General features: G+C 49.1%; 1 protein-coding gene across 1 annotated transcript in view; it reads left to right on the forward strand.

The window, feature by feature from the left end:
* The window catches only part of Exd3 (exonuclease 3'-5' domain containing 3), an 81,262-nt gene that overhangs the window by 860 nt on the left and 61,646 nt on the right, over positions 1–18,756 (forward strand). The window contains 2 exon segments of the mRNA XM_029562586.1: positions 1,094–1,187; positions 9,611–9,788. Of these exon segments, the coding sequence (XP_029418446.1) occupies positions 9,641–9,788 (148 nt within the window). The 5' untranslated portion in view covers positions 1,094–1,187; positions 9,611–9,640.

Raw genomic sequence — 18,756 nt, forward strand, 5'->3', positions numbered from 1 at the left:
TGTGGGTTCCTTCCCACTCCGTTACCTAGTGTCCCTCCCTGGAAGCCTCAGCCTGCCCCCCATGCTGCCTTCCAGCCCCACCTGCTCTTTTTTTTTTTTTTTTTAAAAAAAAAAACCACAGACCAAAATTATTCTTAGAGTGTCCCACTTATTTATTTTGAGTGACTGCCCCAAGTTCCACAAGGGTCCCCACTTGTTCCCTGATGAGCCCCACGTCCCAGGTATAGAATGACTTTACCCTGAGCATGTATGTTGTCTTCTCAGCACAGCTTACATGGATCATTATAATGACCAGGTGGCAGCTTGTGTTCAGGTGGATAAGGAGGGACCCTGTGGAATAGCTGTAGGCATGGTGTTGGTCCAAGGGTATGCTAGTGGAGCAGACTTGTGACTTCTGGCTCTGCACAGTTCCATGATCTTTGTATGACTGCTGTCCAAGTGGCAGGGCATCCTCTGGGACTGATTCATTTCCATTTGTTAATCTTGAGGAGGGAGTATGGGTTGAAAAAGTCAGGCGGGACATTGGTCCCTCTCTCCATGTTTTCTGAAGGGCACAAGGGAGCTGCTATGTTGACTTCAAAAACCAAACCTGGCAGCCGGGTGTGGTGACACATGCCTGTAGTCCCAGCACTTGGGAGGCAAGCCTCAGTTTCCCTTTCATAAAAAGAGGCTGGAGGAGGTAAACAGGGTATGAGACCATTTAGCCAGGGCCCTAAGTGAGAAGGTCATGAGGTAGGAAGTATGTAGTATGTCTCTAGTTTACCTGTCACCCTCCCAGCATCACCTATGAAAGATCAGACACATGTGCTGTCACTTCCAACAGTCTCCTCTAGAGGAACGGGACTCCCTTACAGCACATTTAGGGACAGCTCCAGTTATCCTTGGTTTGAAAGTCCTGCCCTGGGACAGCCCTCTGTTGAGAAACAAATAAATCTAGTACCAGCTTGGCATTGTCCATCCTTGCGGGGTCACGAGCCTTCTCTGCTTTTTGCTGCCATGCCCCATACATCACATGGGTATGTCCATTGCACAAGGCCTCCTGAGGCTGCACTAGGAGGATAAGGAAACAGACTTAGAGGTATTGTTATTGCAGGTACGGAGGGTGAACAGAATGGAAGACATTGGGTCCCTTTGTTGAAAGTACCTGTTAGAGCCTGGGGTGGCCTGGAACATCCTACAGTAAGCAGGTAAGTGTCTTGTGGCTTTTTAGCTGGTGTGACATTCTTGGGGCTGCCCTGTGCTGGCTATTTGAGGGCAGGGAGCAGGTGAGCAACCTCAGGGTTTTGGTCCTTGTGTAAGACACAGTACAGTCAAGGTGATAGGTCCTACATACTAACTTGTCAGCTTGTACCTGGTCAGTGACACCAGTATGACCTGGCTAGTTCCCTGTCTTCACCCCTCCAAGGACAGATCACCTGGTGAGCACACTGCCAGAATATGTAGCTGGTCTTGGAATCCACACCCTCATCTTCCTGCCATGTGACCTCTAGCTTTTGTTTCCCTATATAAGAGAAGAAATGTTTTCACCTTCTTGAGGGTCCCAGGGCCTTGAGGCACAGGTTTCTCAGTGGGGCTAGGGATCAGTTTAGTTTCTGAGGAAGGTAGCAGTAATCTGGTAATGTTAATGCATTCCCTTTCCTGCTCCTCATATCTGTGCAGCCTAGCCTTGCCCACATTTGCTGAGGGCAGGCAATCTTGGCATGTGTCAGCTCTGTATATACAGGGACTTGTCCTCCTAAGCTAAGTGGTCTGAGAAGGCTGGGGCCCTTCTATCTTTCTAGGATTAATCCACCCAGCCTCCCCTTTCCTGACATTTCCAGAGTCAAGGAGCATGTGGGAATGAACTGTGGAGAGATTTTATAGCAGTCTGTAGTCTCTGCTAAAGTGGATTTGAGCAAAGGCACCTTTAGTGTCTCCTTTGTGGGTCAAAGAGACAACTCTGTCTCAGGTAGTACTGGTGTCACAATTTTTTTCCCATCTATTCCCCAATGGACCAAAGACCCACTGGAGGGCTAGGCCTGGTGTAACCCTGTAACAACTAGCAGGAAGCAAAGCCCTTCATTGAGGATGAGGCCTCAGCTCCTGCTACTTGGGCTTGGGAATCCCACAGAGTAGATGAAGTGGAAGGATACCATAAAGTGTGAGTGACACTGTGGCAAACTGCACCCTGTGCAAAGCAAATGGGAGCCTGAAGAGGTACCACCATCGCTGTGAAGAACAATCTAGGGATTCCTCAGATAAATGGAAACGTGTCCCCATGAAAACTGGTAAACAAGCTAGTATTCCTAGCACTGAGGAGGCTGATGAAGGAGGATAGTGAGTTTCAAACCAGCCTCAGATACTCAGATACCTAACAAGACCCTGTCTCAAAGAAATAAATAAAACCAAAAACTTATACATAAGTGTTCATAATAGCATTATTTTTAATAGCCTCCCCCCCAAAAGGAAACAACCCAGGTGTCTACCATAAAAGGGAAATTCTGACACCAGCCATGGAACTTCGAAGATATATACTCAGAGAAAGAAGCCAGTGTGTGGCAAATATCCAGAACAAATAAATTCATAGAGGCTGAAAGCAGCCAGGGGAGGAACTGCTCGCTGATGGGCATGGGGTCATAGGTCATGAAACGTTCTCTACCTGGTTGGCATATTGAGCTTGTACTTTCAGAAAGTAAGCCTATGTGAATTATGTTGATAAACTATAAGAAATTTCTGAGATGTATGCAAAAACAGTGGGAGAGTTTGTACACGAGTATTGCTGTTCACAGAGCTATACTGGCTGCTCTGGGGTCTAAGAGTTGGTGGGCACTCTTCCTTGGAGGTTTGAGGTGTTAGTTCTGTCCCACTGGAATCTGTAGGTAGCGAACTGAATTGATCAGTTTCTTCTCTGTTACTGAGAAGAGTGGCAGCTACACAGGGCTTAGCCACAAGGCATTGGGTATTTTAGTGGGACACCCGGCCCTGGCAGCCATGTGCCTCAAACAAGTCGTATGTCCAAGACGAGTACTTAAGCAATGTGTGTGATTTTAGGGTTTTTAATAGTATATATATTTTTTGTCTTTTTGAGACAGGGTCTCCCTGTAGCCCCAGCTGTCCTGGAACTCACTATGTAGAACAGGCTGGCCTAGATCTCACAGAGATCCGCCTGCCTCTGCCTCCCGAGTGCTGGGATTAAAGGCATGTGCCACCATGCCCGGCTTTAATAGTATATTTTAAAAAAGAAAAATGAATAAAGTTATTTTTTGTTTTAATATTTTGTTATATTTTATTATATTTATTTTATGTGTATGAGTGCATTGCCTGCATGTAGGTAAGTGCACCTGTGTCGTGCACTGCCCATGGAGGTCAGAAGAAGGGCATCAGGCCCCCTGGAACTGGAGTTAGAGATGGTTGTTAGCTGCTATTTGGGTGCTGGGAATTAAACCTGGGTCCTCTGCAAGAGCAGTCAATGCTCTTAACCACTGAGCCATCTTTCCAGCCCCCCTAATTTTATTTTTAATAATGTATATATGTGTGTCTTTGTGTAGCTATCTGCATGTGAGTGCAGGCGCTTACAGAGGCCACAAGAGAGTGTCAGATTCCCTAGAGCTAGAGTTACAGGCAGTCATGAGCCACCTATTAGGAATTGTACTGGGAACCAAACACAGGTCCTCTGGAAGAGCAGTATGTACTCTTAACTACTGAACTGTCTCTGCAGCCCCCAAATGAACTTTAATGGTCTATTTTATTTAACTTCAGCATACCCAAAGTATTCTCACATACAAGTAATATAAAAAGTCAGTGCTGAGCTCTTTTATCCTGTCCTTGTCCTGATGCAGAAAGACAGCAGAGTGCTTGGCATTGGGGGCAGGGAGTTTGTGACTCAGACTTGAGGCCTCTCCTGTGGAGACAGGGCTTTCTGGGGACTTTGAGACCAGCATTGCCCAACCGTCTGTCTTGCTCTCCACACCAGTGTCTGGTGTGCAGTATCTTTGAGAGAAGGCTTGTAAAGTAGGGAGACAGAGCTCAGGGACTGTCCACTGTGTTGTGACCCCTGCCATGGTCCCACCCTGTTGTTACCCCCACCTAGCACAGGAGAACGTGAAGGGGCTCCTAGGCCACATATGTGCCTCCTCCAGGAGGAACTCACCTTGTCCTGCCAATGATGCCTCCCAACCCGATGCCTTTTCTGGAGGCAGGTGGTCCCAGGTGGCCTTGGGAATGGGGCAGAGAAGGAACCGGGATACTGGGCAGGACCCTGCTCTCAGTGGACCCAGTGAGGCCAGGCTCTGCTACAGTTAGGACAAACAGGCAAGCTGAGCCTCAGACTGATTCCCTTACTCTGCTGTGTGTTATCACAGTGGTCAGCAAAGGGCAGGGTCTGCCTGGTGTGAAGAGTTGCCAGGGTGTGCAAACAGGAAGTAGCTCTGAAGTGGCAGTGACATTCAGCCTGGCCTCGGAGCTGTGTTATCCTGTTGATGCTGAGTGATTAGGTGGAGACGCTGGGCTTGGCCAGCAGAGGGGCCCAAAGACCAGCTCCCAGTGGCTCCCCATGGCTTTCTCCATGGAAAGGCTGTATGCCTTTAGGCTAGGGCTGTGCTGTGAGCAGTTGGCTTTCTAGGGCAGGTTCAGAGTCCTCCAGCCCATAAGGGGACAAGAGCTATGTCCCACCCCCATCTGCCCAACATGATTTCTGAGGGAACTCTGAAAGATACACAAGAGGACAGCCTTGGCTCTGGACCTCTCTGGAAGTCTGAGCCCACCTGATTAGGTTCTCCTGCATAGCTGCATACCCATTATACCCCCTGCCACAAGAAGTCTATAGCCCTCTGATGTATGTATGCATATGACTGTATATGTGAGTACAGGTGCATATGTGGAGGTCAGGGGACCACCTCTTGTGACAATGTTCACCTTCTACCTTGTTTGAGACGTTTATTATTTATTTATATTTATTTATTTATTTATTTTTGAGATAGGGTCTCCCTGTAGCCCCAGCTGGCTGGACTAGCTGACATTCCCACCAGCGGTGTGTAAGGGTTCCCTCGTCCACATCCTGGTCAGCATTCGTCAGCTGTTTTCCTAGTGACTGTCCTTCTGACTGGGGTGAGACAGAATCTCGATGTAGTCTCTGCTTGCATTTCTCTGAGGGCTAGAGAGGTTGATTGTTCAGCTGGCCTGGAACTCTATGTAGACCAGGCTGGCCTTGAATTTACAGAGATCCACCTGCCTCTGCCTCCTGAGTGCTGGGATTAAAGGCGTGCACCATCAGGCCCTGCGAGACAAGTTTCTTATATGTCACTGCATGCACCAGGCTAGCTAACCACAAACTTTCAGGGGGTCTCTTGTCTCCATCTCCTGCCTCAGTGTAGGAACACTGAGATTACAGACATGCACTAGTGTGTCTGGCTTTACTTGGGTTCTAGGGATCCAGACTCAAGTCCTCATGCTTATATAACAAGCACTTTACCCCCCAGCTTCCTCTGCTGTGTTTATGGAATGGTCTTCTTCATTCCTTAGAGGTTCAAGGGTGGGAACAGAGGAGAGTGTGTGGCAGTACTGGGAGCCACAGGAAGTTTCTGGGCACAGCAAGAAGTGTTCATGGAACTAGGCAATTACTCTGGTTCCCCCTCCTGCCTGGGGTAGTTCATTTGTTCCTTTACTTGTTTGAATATTCATCAAACACCTTAGGCAGTGGCTCTGACTCTAGACTGGAATATGCATCTTGGGGAAGATGTGGCAGGGGCTTTTGGGAACCTGAGCAAGGGGAGCCTCAACATGGAGGAGACTCCAGCTGCCCTCCTAGAACCTTGCTCTCTGCTCTGTCCCTGGTGATTTGGTTCCAGGTAGCCTGATTCCTTCTGGGGCCTTCTTTATGTGTATGAGTGTTTTGTCTGCATGTATATAAATGCACCTATGTGTGCAGTGCCATGGAGGCCAGAAGAGGGCATTGAATCCTCTTGAACTGGAGTTAGGAATGGTTGTTAGCTGCCATGTTGGGTTCTGGGAACTGAACCTAGGTCCTCTGCAAGAACAGCCAGTGCTCTTAACCACTGAGCCATTTCTCCAGCCCTTCATTTTTATTCTTGCAAGAGCTTTGGGGAGGGGGGTGGCAGGGGTCTCAAACTCCTGGATACAAGTGATCCTCCCACCTTGGCCTCCTGAGAGTTGGCTCTTGGTGCCCAGTTGATTTACTCTGCTGCTCAAGAGGACATTCTACCTGGCATCTAGATGTGGGCATGGAGGTTTGTCTCTGAACAGCAGGGTCCACCAAGGAAACCCAGGGCTCTAATAGGTGGAGTGGGGGGCAAGTTGCATGCCCCAGAAACCTACATCTACTGGTGTGGGGAGAAGCCATCTGCTGAGCTAAATTTAGTATTTGTCAGGAGCTGAAGCTGCTTCAGTATACAAGGAAAGCAGTGCTTTCAGGGAAAGGTCCAGGGACAGCCAGTAATAAGAAGACAGAGTTCTGCTATTTGAAATGGAAGGAGCCGTATAGCACCTTGTTTCTGCTGAGAACCCTTCTACTTCTATCAGACTTTATAAACAGTTTTATTGTCAACCTGGAAACCATGGATTCCAAGGAATGGGGAGCTTCCCGGTGTGGGAGGCAGATTAAGTTCATTCAGCTTTATCCAGCAGCTCTGGGTCCTCAGAGGCCCTGAGTGTCTTACCCATAAATTCATGATTTGGATGACCTAGCCACAGCCCTGCTGTGGAAGAGATGAATTGAATCCAGGGCCTGGCCAGCCACTTGTTGGTGCCAGAGTGCTAGAGAAAAAGCAGTGGAAACTGGGGTGCCTGCTGCCTTCCTCAAGGGGTGCTGGCAGTCCCTAGATGCTGGCTCTGCTGGACTTGGTACAGGTGGGTGGTCAGGTCTAATCATGACAGTACATCTTTACCTCCATGTGATAGTACGATCTTAGCTACTATATTGTAGGGTCCTTGCTGCCACCTGTGGGCAGAAATAACTTCTAAACCTGTGACTCATGTCCAGTATACTTCCCATCAAGGGAAAGTTTAGTGAAGAGACGTAAGATGCTAATGCCTGTTCCTCTTCACCTTCCTTAAGAGCCAAGAGGCCACAAAGACCAGAACTTGACAGTCAGGGATGAACAATGCCAGAAAGAGAAGAGGGGAGTGAGTCCAGATTTTTGCTGGTGTCCCAGGTGACAGCACACCTAGGCAGCAGTTGTCCAGATTACAGTGGGACAGGGCCTGAGAGGCTATCTGTGGGAAGGTGTACAAGAGGTATACAAGCTGTGTGAGTGTGTTGGAAGAGGTACAGTGCTTCCACAGTGACAGACAGCAGGCACACAGACTGACTGTGAGGATATGGTGAATCTTCTTCACTCTTAGGCCTTGGCTGTCTTCATTTGCCTTCAGATTTGCTGACTCTTGCCATCTCCAACTTGCTGTTGAGCAGTCAGTGACCTTTTTAGTGATTATGCAATGGGTGCTTGTGGGTACACTTGTGCTTATTTGTGCACACATGTATAGGCCAGAGATCAACATCCAGTGTCTTTCCTTTATCATACTACCTTATTTTTTCAAAAAAAGCTTTTTGGACTTTTTGAGACAGGGTCTCCCTGTAGCCACAGCCTGTAACTCACTGTGTAGACCAGAGTGGCCTTCATCTCACAGAGATCCTTCTGCCTCTGCCTCTCAAGAGCTGGGACTAAAGGCATGCGCCACCACACCCGGCTTATTTAAAATTATTATTATTTACTTGTGTGTGTGTGTGTGTGTGTGTGTGTGTGTGTGTGTGTGTAGATCAGAGGACAACCTGTGGGAATTGGTTCTCTCCGTCCATATTGTGGGTCCCAGAGATCAATCTCAGATCACCAGGCTTGGCAGTAAGCACCTTTCTTATTGAACCATTTTACTGCCTCTATTTTTTGAGACAAGGTTTCTCATTGAACCTGGAGGCACTGATCACCTCTACTGGTTGACAAGCCAGCTCCAGGTTTCTGCTTGTCTCTGCCCTCCCACCCCACTTCAGCTCCAGAGTTATAGATGCCTTCCTGTGCAGCTTTTACAGGAGTGCTAGGATTCCACACTGAGGTTCTTGTGCTTATGCATCAGGCACTTTACTGATTGAGCCGTCTCCCCAGGCCCTGGTGATACTTTAACATAAAAGAATTTCCATTTTGTTTTTCATATAGTTTCATATAATTTCCATTTCTCCTTTGCTTATTAAGACCATATTTTCCTTTGACTTCTTTAAAATATTTTATTATTTTTATTTTATGTGTATGAGTGTTATGCCTGCATGCATGTAAGTGCACCTGTGTCGTGCAGTGCTCATGGAGAACAGAAGAGGCTGTCAGATCCCCTGAAACTGGAGTTACTGACAGTTGTTAGCTGCCATGTGGGTGCTGGGATTTGAACCCAGGTCTTCTGCAAAAACAGTCAGTGTTCTTAACTGCTGAGCCATCTCTCCAGCCCCTCCTTTGACTTCTTGAACATGTTTTCTGTTCATCATAGCTGAATTATACAATCTATCATATCTATTTTCCCCCCTCTTTACAAGATGTATTTTCTCACTTTTTTCTAGATCTTGTTTTTTTGTTATTATTAACTGATCATTGTGAATTAAGCACTACAGACTCTGGATTCTGTTGTCATACTGTGAAGGGCACTGACTTACTCTCAAAGGCAGTTCCATTTCTAGCTGGTTATCTGGGCTGGAGGTGTGTTGAACACTCATTAGAGTGTCTGGGGGACTCGACATATTTCTTCATCGTCTTCATTTTGGGGGTACCATGCTCTGCAGCATCTTCCTGAGGATTTGGAGGGATTTAGATTTAGACTGGGAAGCATGCTTCCTGAGCAGACTATGCTGTCAATGTGATTCCAGAAGTGGCCATTCTGTTGTTAGACGAGCTCCTTCCTCTTGGCTCCACTGAACTCTAGGTTGTTGTACATACAGGGAAATTTTAGTGAAGAGATGTAAGGTGCTAATGCATGTTCCTCTTCACCTTCCTTAAGAGCCAAGAGGCCACAAAGACCAGAACTTGACAGTCAGGGGTGAACAATGCCAGAAAGAGAAGAGAGGAGTGAGGCCAGATTTCTGCTGGTGTCCCCAGGTGACAGCACACCTAGGTAACAGCTGTCCAGATTACAGTGGGACAGGGCCTGAGAGGCTATCTGTGCAAAGGTGTTTGAGAGGTATGCAAGCAGCCCCGTGTTTTCTACCCAACATGGCTGTTGCTAGTCTGGATTTAGAAATAGATAGGCCCTCCTCTCAGGTCAGCACTCCAAGTGACCCTACATCCCACAGGGGAAACCAAGGCCCTCAGAGATAAAGCCAGAAGCCAGGGTGCCAGCTTACAACAGTGGGGTGATGGAGGGACTTCTTCCCTAGGGAGCAGCACTGCTACAGATGTTGGGGTAAAGGGTCAGGATTGGGTGCTGACTGGCTGCAGTGGCAGGGTCTGTCAAGTCCTGGCCTGTTCTAGGATTGGAACACTGCTTGAGGGAGGGCCAGGTCCTTGATTTCTCCTGCCATTTCCCTGACTTCTTACACTCAGGGTCTGATTGGGTCCCTGCTTCTTTGGGTACTGTGGGGTTCCAGACCCCCTCTGCCACCTCCCAGCAATAAAGGATGGGCTCCCCAACCTGTATGTAGCGGCCTGCCTCCATTCTCAGCTCTGCCAAGATGGACCCAGGAAACCCCACTGCTAGAAACCTCACTGCTGGAGAGCCCACTTCTGGAGATCTCACTGCTGCTGGAAAGCCTACTGCTAGAGACTCTGCTGCTGGTATGCCTGCTAGTGTCCCCTCTGCTGACACATGCTGCTCTGCTGGTGAGCCGGTGCCCCTAAGGTGCCTGAGCCCAGTTGAATGTATTTGATAGGTGTGCATGCTCAGGGTATGTGTGGGTCAATGTGGTAATAACATTGCACTTGCCCACAGGTGGTGAGGGGCTGCCCTCAGATCCTTCAGGTTCCTACCTGAGGACCTTTCCCCAGTGATCACAGCCTAGGTCCCTGTGAACCAAGGAGGCACAGCTGTGGCTGAGGTCATCTTAGGACAGACTGCCTTCTTGAGCCCCAAATGGGGTGGATACTGGGAGGTGGCCAATGGCAGACCTACTCAGAGACAGTCTGAGTGATGAGGTTTAAGTTCTCCCAGATGTGGCATGAGGACATAGCCTCATGCTATGACAGGGGCCAAAGCCTCCTGAGGGACCAGCACTCACTTCTGGTGGATTCATGGAACACTTAGACTTCTTATGCACCCATGGTGTACCTTACATGTTCCCTGTAGTTGGCAAAACCAGGCCATTATTTAATCCCTTTAAGCTAAGAATCATACCTGCCACCCCACAGTTTTGAGATTGAAGTAACAGAAAGACAATTACCATTTCCCTTGTGGGTAAAGCCCCCATCTTGGGAGCCTGGGGGCCCTCAGCAACTGAGGACTGGGCTCTCCACACCAGCAGGTATGCTGAGGCCTCCTGCTCCCTTGTATTGTGTCACTATTTCATTTCTATAGTTTTTTTCATCTGTTTATTTATTTTATATGTATGAGTGAGCCTGTGTGTGTGTAAGTGTACCTGTGTCATGCAATACCCACGGAGACCAGAAGAGGTTTGATCCCCTGGAGCTGCAGTTATGGACAATTGTTAGCTACCATGTGGGTGCTGGGAACTGAACCCAGGTCCTCTGCAAGAGCAGCTATTGCTCTTAACCACTGAGCCATCTCTCCAGTCCTACCACTTCAGTTCTCAAAAAGAATGAACCTATATGCATGCCTTCCTGGCCAGGGCGTGAACAATGCTATGCTCAAGGGTGTTTGGACACTGGTTCCATACTGGTCTTGTCCTCCAAGTGGGACTTTGGTCAACTCTGCTAGGACCTGTCCTTCCTGCTCACTCCTCCAACTTGAGACTGGGGGAATTGAAGATGTGTGAAATGGGGGGCCTGGGGCCCAAGGCTAGCCTGAGCTCCTTTCCTGGGCTATTCTCTGCACCCCAAGATGGTATATGGCCTCCTGTGATGGACCCCTTAGGGTCTTAGGTAAGGGGGATGTCCAGGGCCTATAACTTTGTGATCAAAAGGAACATAAGAGTGGCCTTGGTAACCTAGAGCCAGGCTATTTCTCTCTGCTCTATGAGCCCAGTAGACCCCTGTGCTCAGGCTATGCTGCCTCCAACAGCCATTAACCCCACACCTCACAGCAGGCTCCAGAATGGGCCACTTATTCCATGAGTTACACTGAAGATCAGGTTGGCTACATAGAGACCCAGGGCAGGAACATGGAGACCTACCCCTTACCCCAACTCTGATTCATAAGTACCCAGTTCCTGGCAACACAGACTCCAACCCCTGACCACACAGACCCCCAAACCCAACTACAGACATACGCACCTGACCATAAACACCCAGACTCCAATCACAGATACCCTAGACTCTGATTGTGCAACCCCCAGGCTCTGCCTACAGAGACCCCAGACTCTTAACTACATAAATCCCTCAGACTTTAGCTGCATAGACTCCCAGATTCTGATCACACAGACACCTAAACCTCAAACACAGAGACCCACAAGACCCTGACCTCATTGACCCCTCGACCTCAACCACACAGATTCCAGACCATGACCACAAAGATCCCAGATTCTGAGTACACAGATGACCACACAGACCCCCAGACCCTGATTTCACAAAATCACAGACCCTGACCACACAGATACCCAAGCAAGAGGATGAAGACCTCATTCTGAGGATCGGGGTCAACATTTTCTGAGCCTGGCACTGCCCTCCACAGTTAAGTTCTTATCTTCATGGGTCTGACCGGACATAAAAGTATTTAATCCATCCTGCCAAGAGGGATGAGAGGGACCGGAGACATGCCTGAAAAACAAGGGCCTACCCGAGATCTGAGCGCAGGAGCCCAAGGTTGGTTTATTGCCTTGCCCCAACCCAGTCCAGGCACAAAGGAACTACCCCCAGCACTCAGTGCCCTGTGCCCTATCCTCCCCCTATCCTCCCTAGGTCCTAACAGGCCACAGAGGCCCATGATTGGGTAGTGTTTCTGGTATGAGGCACTGGTATGATCAGCAGGGAGCTGCTGTTACCACATGTACTAACTACAGGAGTTATGCCTTCTTTGTTCTGTCAGCTGTCCCATCCTAATGCTCGCCATAGCAATATCTAAACTAGGTCATTGTATCTAGGGAGTCGGCTCTGGCCAGGAGGCCAGACCAGAGAAGGAGAGAGAGCCCAGGGCCTGAGGCAGCAGAGAAGGCAAGGGAGTGTTCCTGGAGGATGAGGCATCTTCATGCCCTTCCCCATCCCAGACTCCCAAGCCTGTGTGTCTACTACTCCATCTCTCTCAACTGGACATCCAGCCAGGGCATGAGAATGGCAGGCACAGGGTCTCCTCTGGCCTTTCTTCTCTCCTGCCCTGAGATCATCTTCAGGTACACAAAGATTCAGTTGCCTCCATGTGCAGGACATGAACTGAATCCACCTGACCCGCCCATGTGTTCAGCCCAAGTGAGAGGCCCCAGCCAGATTGCCTTCCAGCAGACACATATCAGAGCCTGGCCAGTCCCCCCTCTGTGTATCCCAGGTTCTCTGGCTTCCCCTACTCCTTGCTCCCCCCTCTTTGAGCTCTCTCTACCTGGTTTCTTCCCCACACCTGGGTTCCCTTGAGTTGACAGCTCTAAGTCAGTGTTGGAGCCACCCAGCCTCCTTCATCTCTGGCTGTCCCAAATGAGGGCCATATGTGCCCTACCCAGCTCCTGCCCAGACTGTTTGGCATCTGACGGGTAGCTTTTTCTGTCTCTAGGGTCATGGCAGAGAGGTTAAGGCAGGCTTCTCAAAACCATGAAAATAGGGCACATGGCTACCTATGAGCAGAGAAGGCTAATAATCCTTGCTGTAATAGTAAATTACCTGAGCTTCTGTTTTTTTGTTTGAACAGTGGTGGTAAATACCAATTCTTGTCTCTATTTCTTTGTGACTATCAAACAATTTAGTTTTTGTAAAGCTACCCAGCAGCAGATGCTGTCTGGGTTGGTCCAGGTGGAATTCTTTTTGCTGTGCAATCCAAGGTTGGGCCTGACTCTGTTTCTCTAGACCACTCAGATGTCCTGACGATAACCAGTAAACAGTGAAAGAACTCCATCCCAGGCCAGACCCAACTGTCCCTGGTCTCTCCCTGGCTCTGCTGTCCTTTTGTTCATTCTCATGCCATTACCACTCTGTTCCAAAGGTTGTGGACTAGTGAGATGGAAACACTTCATTGCTTGTGTGTGTGTGTGTGTGTGTGTGTGTGTGTGTGTGTATGTCCTCCCATTAAGCATCAAAATGAACCTCTCTAGGTTCACAAAGATCCTCCTGCAGTGGATCAAAAAGATCCATTTTATTTATTTATTTTTTTTGGTCTTTTTGAGACAGGGTCTCCCTATAGCCCCAGCTGTCCTGGAACTCACTATGTAGTCCAGGCTGGCCTTGAACTCACAGAGATTCGCCTGCCTCTGCCTCCCAAGAGTGCTGGGATTAAAGGCGTGCACCATCATGCCCAAAAAGATCCATTTTTACTGATTATTACTGTTGTCAGTTTACCTGGGGGCACTGGCACTCCTTTGGTGGCTGACTTCTTGCCCAGGGTGTTTTGAAGCTTGATGTAAATGTTAAGATGTCTCCTGGCTAGGCAGGATCAGACCTCCCCACATCTTGCTCTCATGACTATTCTTAAGTTGTTTTTTTGTTTGTTTTTATCTTTTTTTAAAAATTTTATGTGTATGCGTGTATTTCCTGCATGTAGGTAAGTGCACCTGTGTCGTGCAATGCCCGAGGAGGACAGAAGAGGCCGTCAGATCCCCTGGAACTGGAGTTACGGACAGTTGTTAGTTGCCATGTGGGTGCTGGGATTTGAACCCCAGATCTTCTGCAAGAACAACCAGTGTTCTTAACCTCTGAGCCATCTCACCAGCCCCTGTTTTTGTCTTTTTGAGACAGGGTCTCCCTGTAGCTCCAGCTGGCCTTGAACTCACAGAGATCCGCCTGCCTCTGCCTCCCAAGTGCTGGGATTAGAGACATGTACCACCACACCTGGCTGTATTCTTAAATGTTTTTATGTATGAGTGGTTTGTCTACATGTGTTCAAGTGCACCCATGCATGCAATGCCCATGGAGGCCAGAAAAGGGCATCAGATCCCCTTGAACTGGAGTTACTAAAAGTTGTTAGCCACCATGGGGGTACTGGGAACTGAACCCAGGTCCTCTGCAAGAGCAGTCAGTGTGTGCTCTTAACTGCTGAGCCATCTCTCCATCCCCCTTCATGATTAGTCTAATAAACGGGAGCCCCCATGTGATGCTGCAAGTGCTAGTCAAGCCAGGATGGGTACATACTCCCACCTGCCTTTATTAGGTCTCTTACCTGGGGATGCAGGTTCCACAGGTAAGGCATCCAGACTGGCCCCAGCCCACAGGTGGGTAGGTCTTCACACCCTGAGACCCAAAGCCCTTTCTGCAGTGGGTGTGCAGTGAGCAATGTGGGACCATGGCCAGCCGGTGTGCAGCGAGGGGGGTCTGACTGTGACCAGTGGGTATGAAGCGAAGGGGTGCAATTGGGACCAGCAGTGGTACCGTGCCCTGGAATATTTGAGGACCAAACATGGACTCCTGCCACAGATGCTGTGCCAGGCTCTGGCAACTAGCCTCAGACCAGGCAGCCCCCTCGGGGTCCCCAGGTGAGTAGACAAGTGCTGCCTGCTGTTCTCTTCACCTGTTGCCTTGCCACCTGCCTGGACCCAGGGACAACTGGCCCCTATATTGGCACAGCACAGCAGATATGGTAGAACAGAGGTTGCACTACAGAGAGCATTAGCCCTGGTCTCGGCAGGGAAGCTGGAAGGAGAGTGATACCAGACCACAGCTCTCCAAGGGTACGGCAGCTCCAATCACTGTAGGAGTCACGGGTCTCTAGGGGGCTTGTGGCCCAGTTCTTCCTCAGGCTTTTCTGCCTCCCAGCAGCTCTGTCTGTAAGTAGTGGGTAACCCTCAGGCAGCCCCAATTGCAGAGCACCAGGTTAGGTTCTATTGTGAGAGGCTCAGAGTGGCCTATACACCGCCATGTTGGTCGCCATCAGTCCAGACCCAGAGAGCAAAGTCTGGTGAGAGGTAAGTCCAACTCAGAGTGGCTTTGTGGAGACCATGAACCACAGGACCCTTCGAGATGCTCAGTGTCCACAGTCTAACATAGCCATACTCAGCCATGATGCCTAAGCAATCACTGCCCCAACCACACAGATGCAAGGCTTCATGGATTCCCCACCTACCCCCACTGTATGATATCAGTGGGCTAATTGGTCCCAAGTTCCCAGGACCCCTCCTGAACATGTGGAGGCAACTGTCATTGGGCCCCTGTGCCAGGTGTTCCTAAGACTAGACATGACACTTTTGAGGAATCTGTGAACTATCTGTTCTGACCTTCAGTAAGTCTATCTCTTTGGGATGTAGTTGCCCCTCCTCCACCATGTGTTCCTGCAAAGGGTTCAGGGTCAGGGTTCAGACTCTGGCCAGAGGCCATCTGTCTTGCTGCCCCAGACCTGCTGTCTGGCCTTCTGCCAGCAGACCCAGGACGTCCTTGTAGAGGTAACTGTGAACTTGGGTGTGGCCCAGTTCCAGGCCTGGTGTGGGGAGGCTTGAGGCCAGAGACCATGAGGGAGTATGGATGAAAGGCCTTCAAAACTGATCAGGGAAGAGGTAGGCTACAGGAAAGCTTAGTTAGGTTTCTGGGACACGAGGTCCCAAGGGTCAGCCCTGTGCCTACTTGATTTTTTTAGCTCTTGAGCTCCTATGTGGTGTTCCTGGGCAGGGGGTGTGCCCCATAGTGCCCACTCTCTTGTGGCTGAGCCCTCAAGCTTCACAGAATGTTACAGAACTTGCTTATCTCATTTGTTCAGATAAATGCCTCTCTGCATCCTGTTTTTCTTATGTCATACGAACAGGAAGCAGCGATTGTTTGCGATGTGCGTCAGCATACCCCTGGCCCTGACCATATCCTGGTGGTGCCTGGCATGGCAGAGCCCCACCCCTGCCCACACATGCTGCAGAACCCCATCTGGCTTTGGCCTGAGGGATTTGGGGCATCAGGGATTTCTCCACCATCACGTGGGCTAGCCACGGTGTGCATGAGAGACTAATCACTAGGGTGGTCACTGTGGGACACCCATCATGCACTGAGGCTTAGCATTAGAAAGGACAGTACTGATCAGGCTCATGGGGAACTGTGGGGAGGAAGAAGATGCTTGGGACAGGTGGGAAGAAGGTCATGACAGGGAAGGAATGCCTTCAGGCACTGAGGGCCCAGTGACAGAAGGCAAGGAATAATGGATATAGTGGGCTTTAGCTCTGACTCCAGAAGGCTTATGTTTCTAAGGGATTCTCCAAGGGCTCCTCCCACAGCTACTGGGCAGGCATGGTTGGCAGGGCACATGAGGAAGCAATGAGGCCCCTTAGAAAGGTAGGATGACCCAGGTAGGGAGAGGGTGGCAGAGGTGTTAAGAGGGACAAAGCCGACACCCACTGAAATGGAAAAGGGTTAACAACAGAAAACACAGACACTGACCTGGGCATCTGGATGGTCAGCTTCATACCCTCCCCCACAACACACATACCACAAAGATTTTCCTTTGGGACACCGTCTCTCTCTGAAGCCCTGGCTGGCCTAGAACTCACTGTATAGACCACACTGACCTCAAACCTGTGAGGGGCCTCCTACCTCTGCCTCCCAGTGTCCAGGATTATAGGAGTGTACAACCATGCCCAGCTCCCAGTTTTTAGTTGAGGCAAATACAGAAGATTGGTTGCCTTTCCCATTGGTAATACGCAGTGCAGGACATGAGTATACATACTGACCCACTGCTTTTGTGCCTTCTGTCCACGGAACTACTTCACCTTGCAGACTTGAAGCTGTTTAAAACCTACCTCAAGCTATATGTAGTGGCACATGCCTGTAAGCCCAGCACTCAGAAGACTGAGACAGGAGGACTGCCATGAGTTCAAGGCCAGGCTGGGCTATAGAGTAAGACCATGTATCAAAAAAATAAAAAACAGGGCTGGAGAGATGCCTCAGTGGTTAAGGGCACTGACTGCTCTTGCAGAAGATCCAGGTTCTGTTTCCGGCACCTACATGGCAGCTCACAGCCCAACTATAACTTTAGTTCCAGGGGATCTAACACCCTCTTTTAACCTCTGTGGGACCAGACATGTACATACATACATGCAAACAAGCAATCATACACATAAAATAAATTTTTTTTAAAATCCTGCCTGTTTCAGTAAGTACAATACATAAAACCAAAACATGCTCCCCTAACTCAGTGGGTGACTATGGGTGAATGGAGCATGTTCTGCTCACTCTGCCGGTCCCTATCCCAGGCATCACTGAGCCACCTAGAAGCCCAGACACATCTGCACACTTTCTGCAACTGTCTCTGGGTTTTCTGTGTGGTGAGCATGCCAAGGCATCTCCTGGCACATAGGGTTGGGACATGTCCTTCTTGTCCTGTGTAGCTGATCCGGAGGTTCCATGGTCCCAGTCTGGGGCTACTGTGAATAGGAATTATGAACCATAACATGCCCTCACTGATCACCTAGGAGTGGATCCTGGGTCACATATTCACATATGCTAAGCCCACAGTGGTGCCAAGGCTTGGTGTGGTTGTGCTGTTTGGCACCTTCCAGTTGGGGGGGGAGGGGCTGTAACGTCCCCATTCACCAGCCCTTGGCACTAATAGTCTTAACTTCCCCCTAAAGCATTGGGCACTTTCTCATCATACCTCCTGGGTTCCTGGTGAGGAGTCTCATTCTTGCCCATGCTTTCATCCATTCTTCCTGATGTATAGGAATTCCTTATGTTGTCAAGGTCCTTTAGACCTCTTGCCACTCCAAGGTCCTCCAGATATGCCCACTCACTGATATCTGTGTAGGGTGTGAGGCAGCATTCAAATTTTAGTATGAATCCAGTTTCCCTGGGTATGTAGGGTCATCCTGGTTGCGTATTGATGTCCTACGTATAGGCAGTATGGGCCAGGGTATTCTCTCTGCTCCGCCATCTGTCTACCCTACCACGTTTATCACCTTGGCTCTGCTGTGAGTTGGGACCGGGCAGCACAGCCTTCTTGCAAAGCTGTACATTTCCATCGGTGTCCAGAATCAGTACATAAGGCACATGTAAGCACAGGTATGCACTCAAGTGTACACACACCCACATGCATGCGCGTGTGCACACATGTGGGGCATGCACAAACTCAGATATACACAGACAGTGCACATGTTGCTGTTTTCATGAAAATAGTATGTAATCTATCAATGAACTTCAGAACTTTGTGGGTAATATGGTATACATGTTACTCTGCTTAGATCTTTTAATTTAATCACGTTTATTTATTTGTGTGCATGTGTGGGCACACGTGCAATAGACCATGTATAGATGCCAGAGGACAGCTTGTAGGAGTTGATTTTCTCCTACCATGTAGGTCCTAGGGATGAAACTTGGCTTGCCAGGCCTGGCAGCAAGTGCCTTTACCTGCCAAGCAATCTCGCTGGCCAAGGTCTTTTAATTTTTAAGGCGCCAGGGATCCAAGTGCAACCGATTATGACTAATAATAATCAGATACATACAGATTAGTAGCAAAAACGAGTCTTTCTGCAAGGAACAATATATTCTAAAATGAAATGGAGATCTTTTTTAAAGGTTAAAAACTCATTGAATTTTATGTCTTACAGGGCTTATACTGAGTTCAATATTGTATAAC

Source organism: Nannospalax galili, unplaced genomic scaffold, assembly GCF_000622305.1.
Source record: "Nannospalax galili isolate Female #2095 unplaced genomic scaffold, S.galili_v1.0 scaffold35, whole genome shotgun sequence".
Taxonomy (NCBI): Eukaryota; Metazoa; Chordata; class Mammalia; order Rodentia; family Spalacidae; genus Nannospalax; species Nannospalax galili.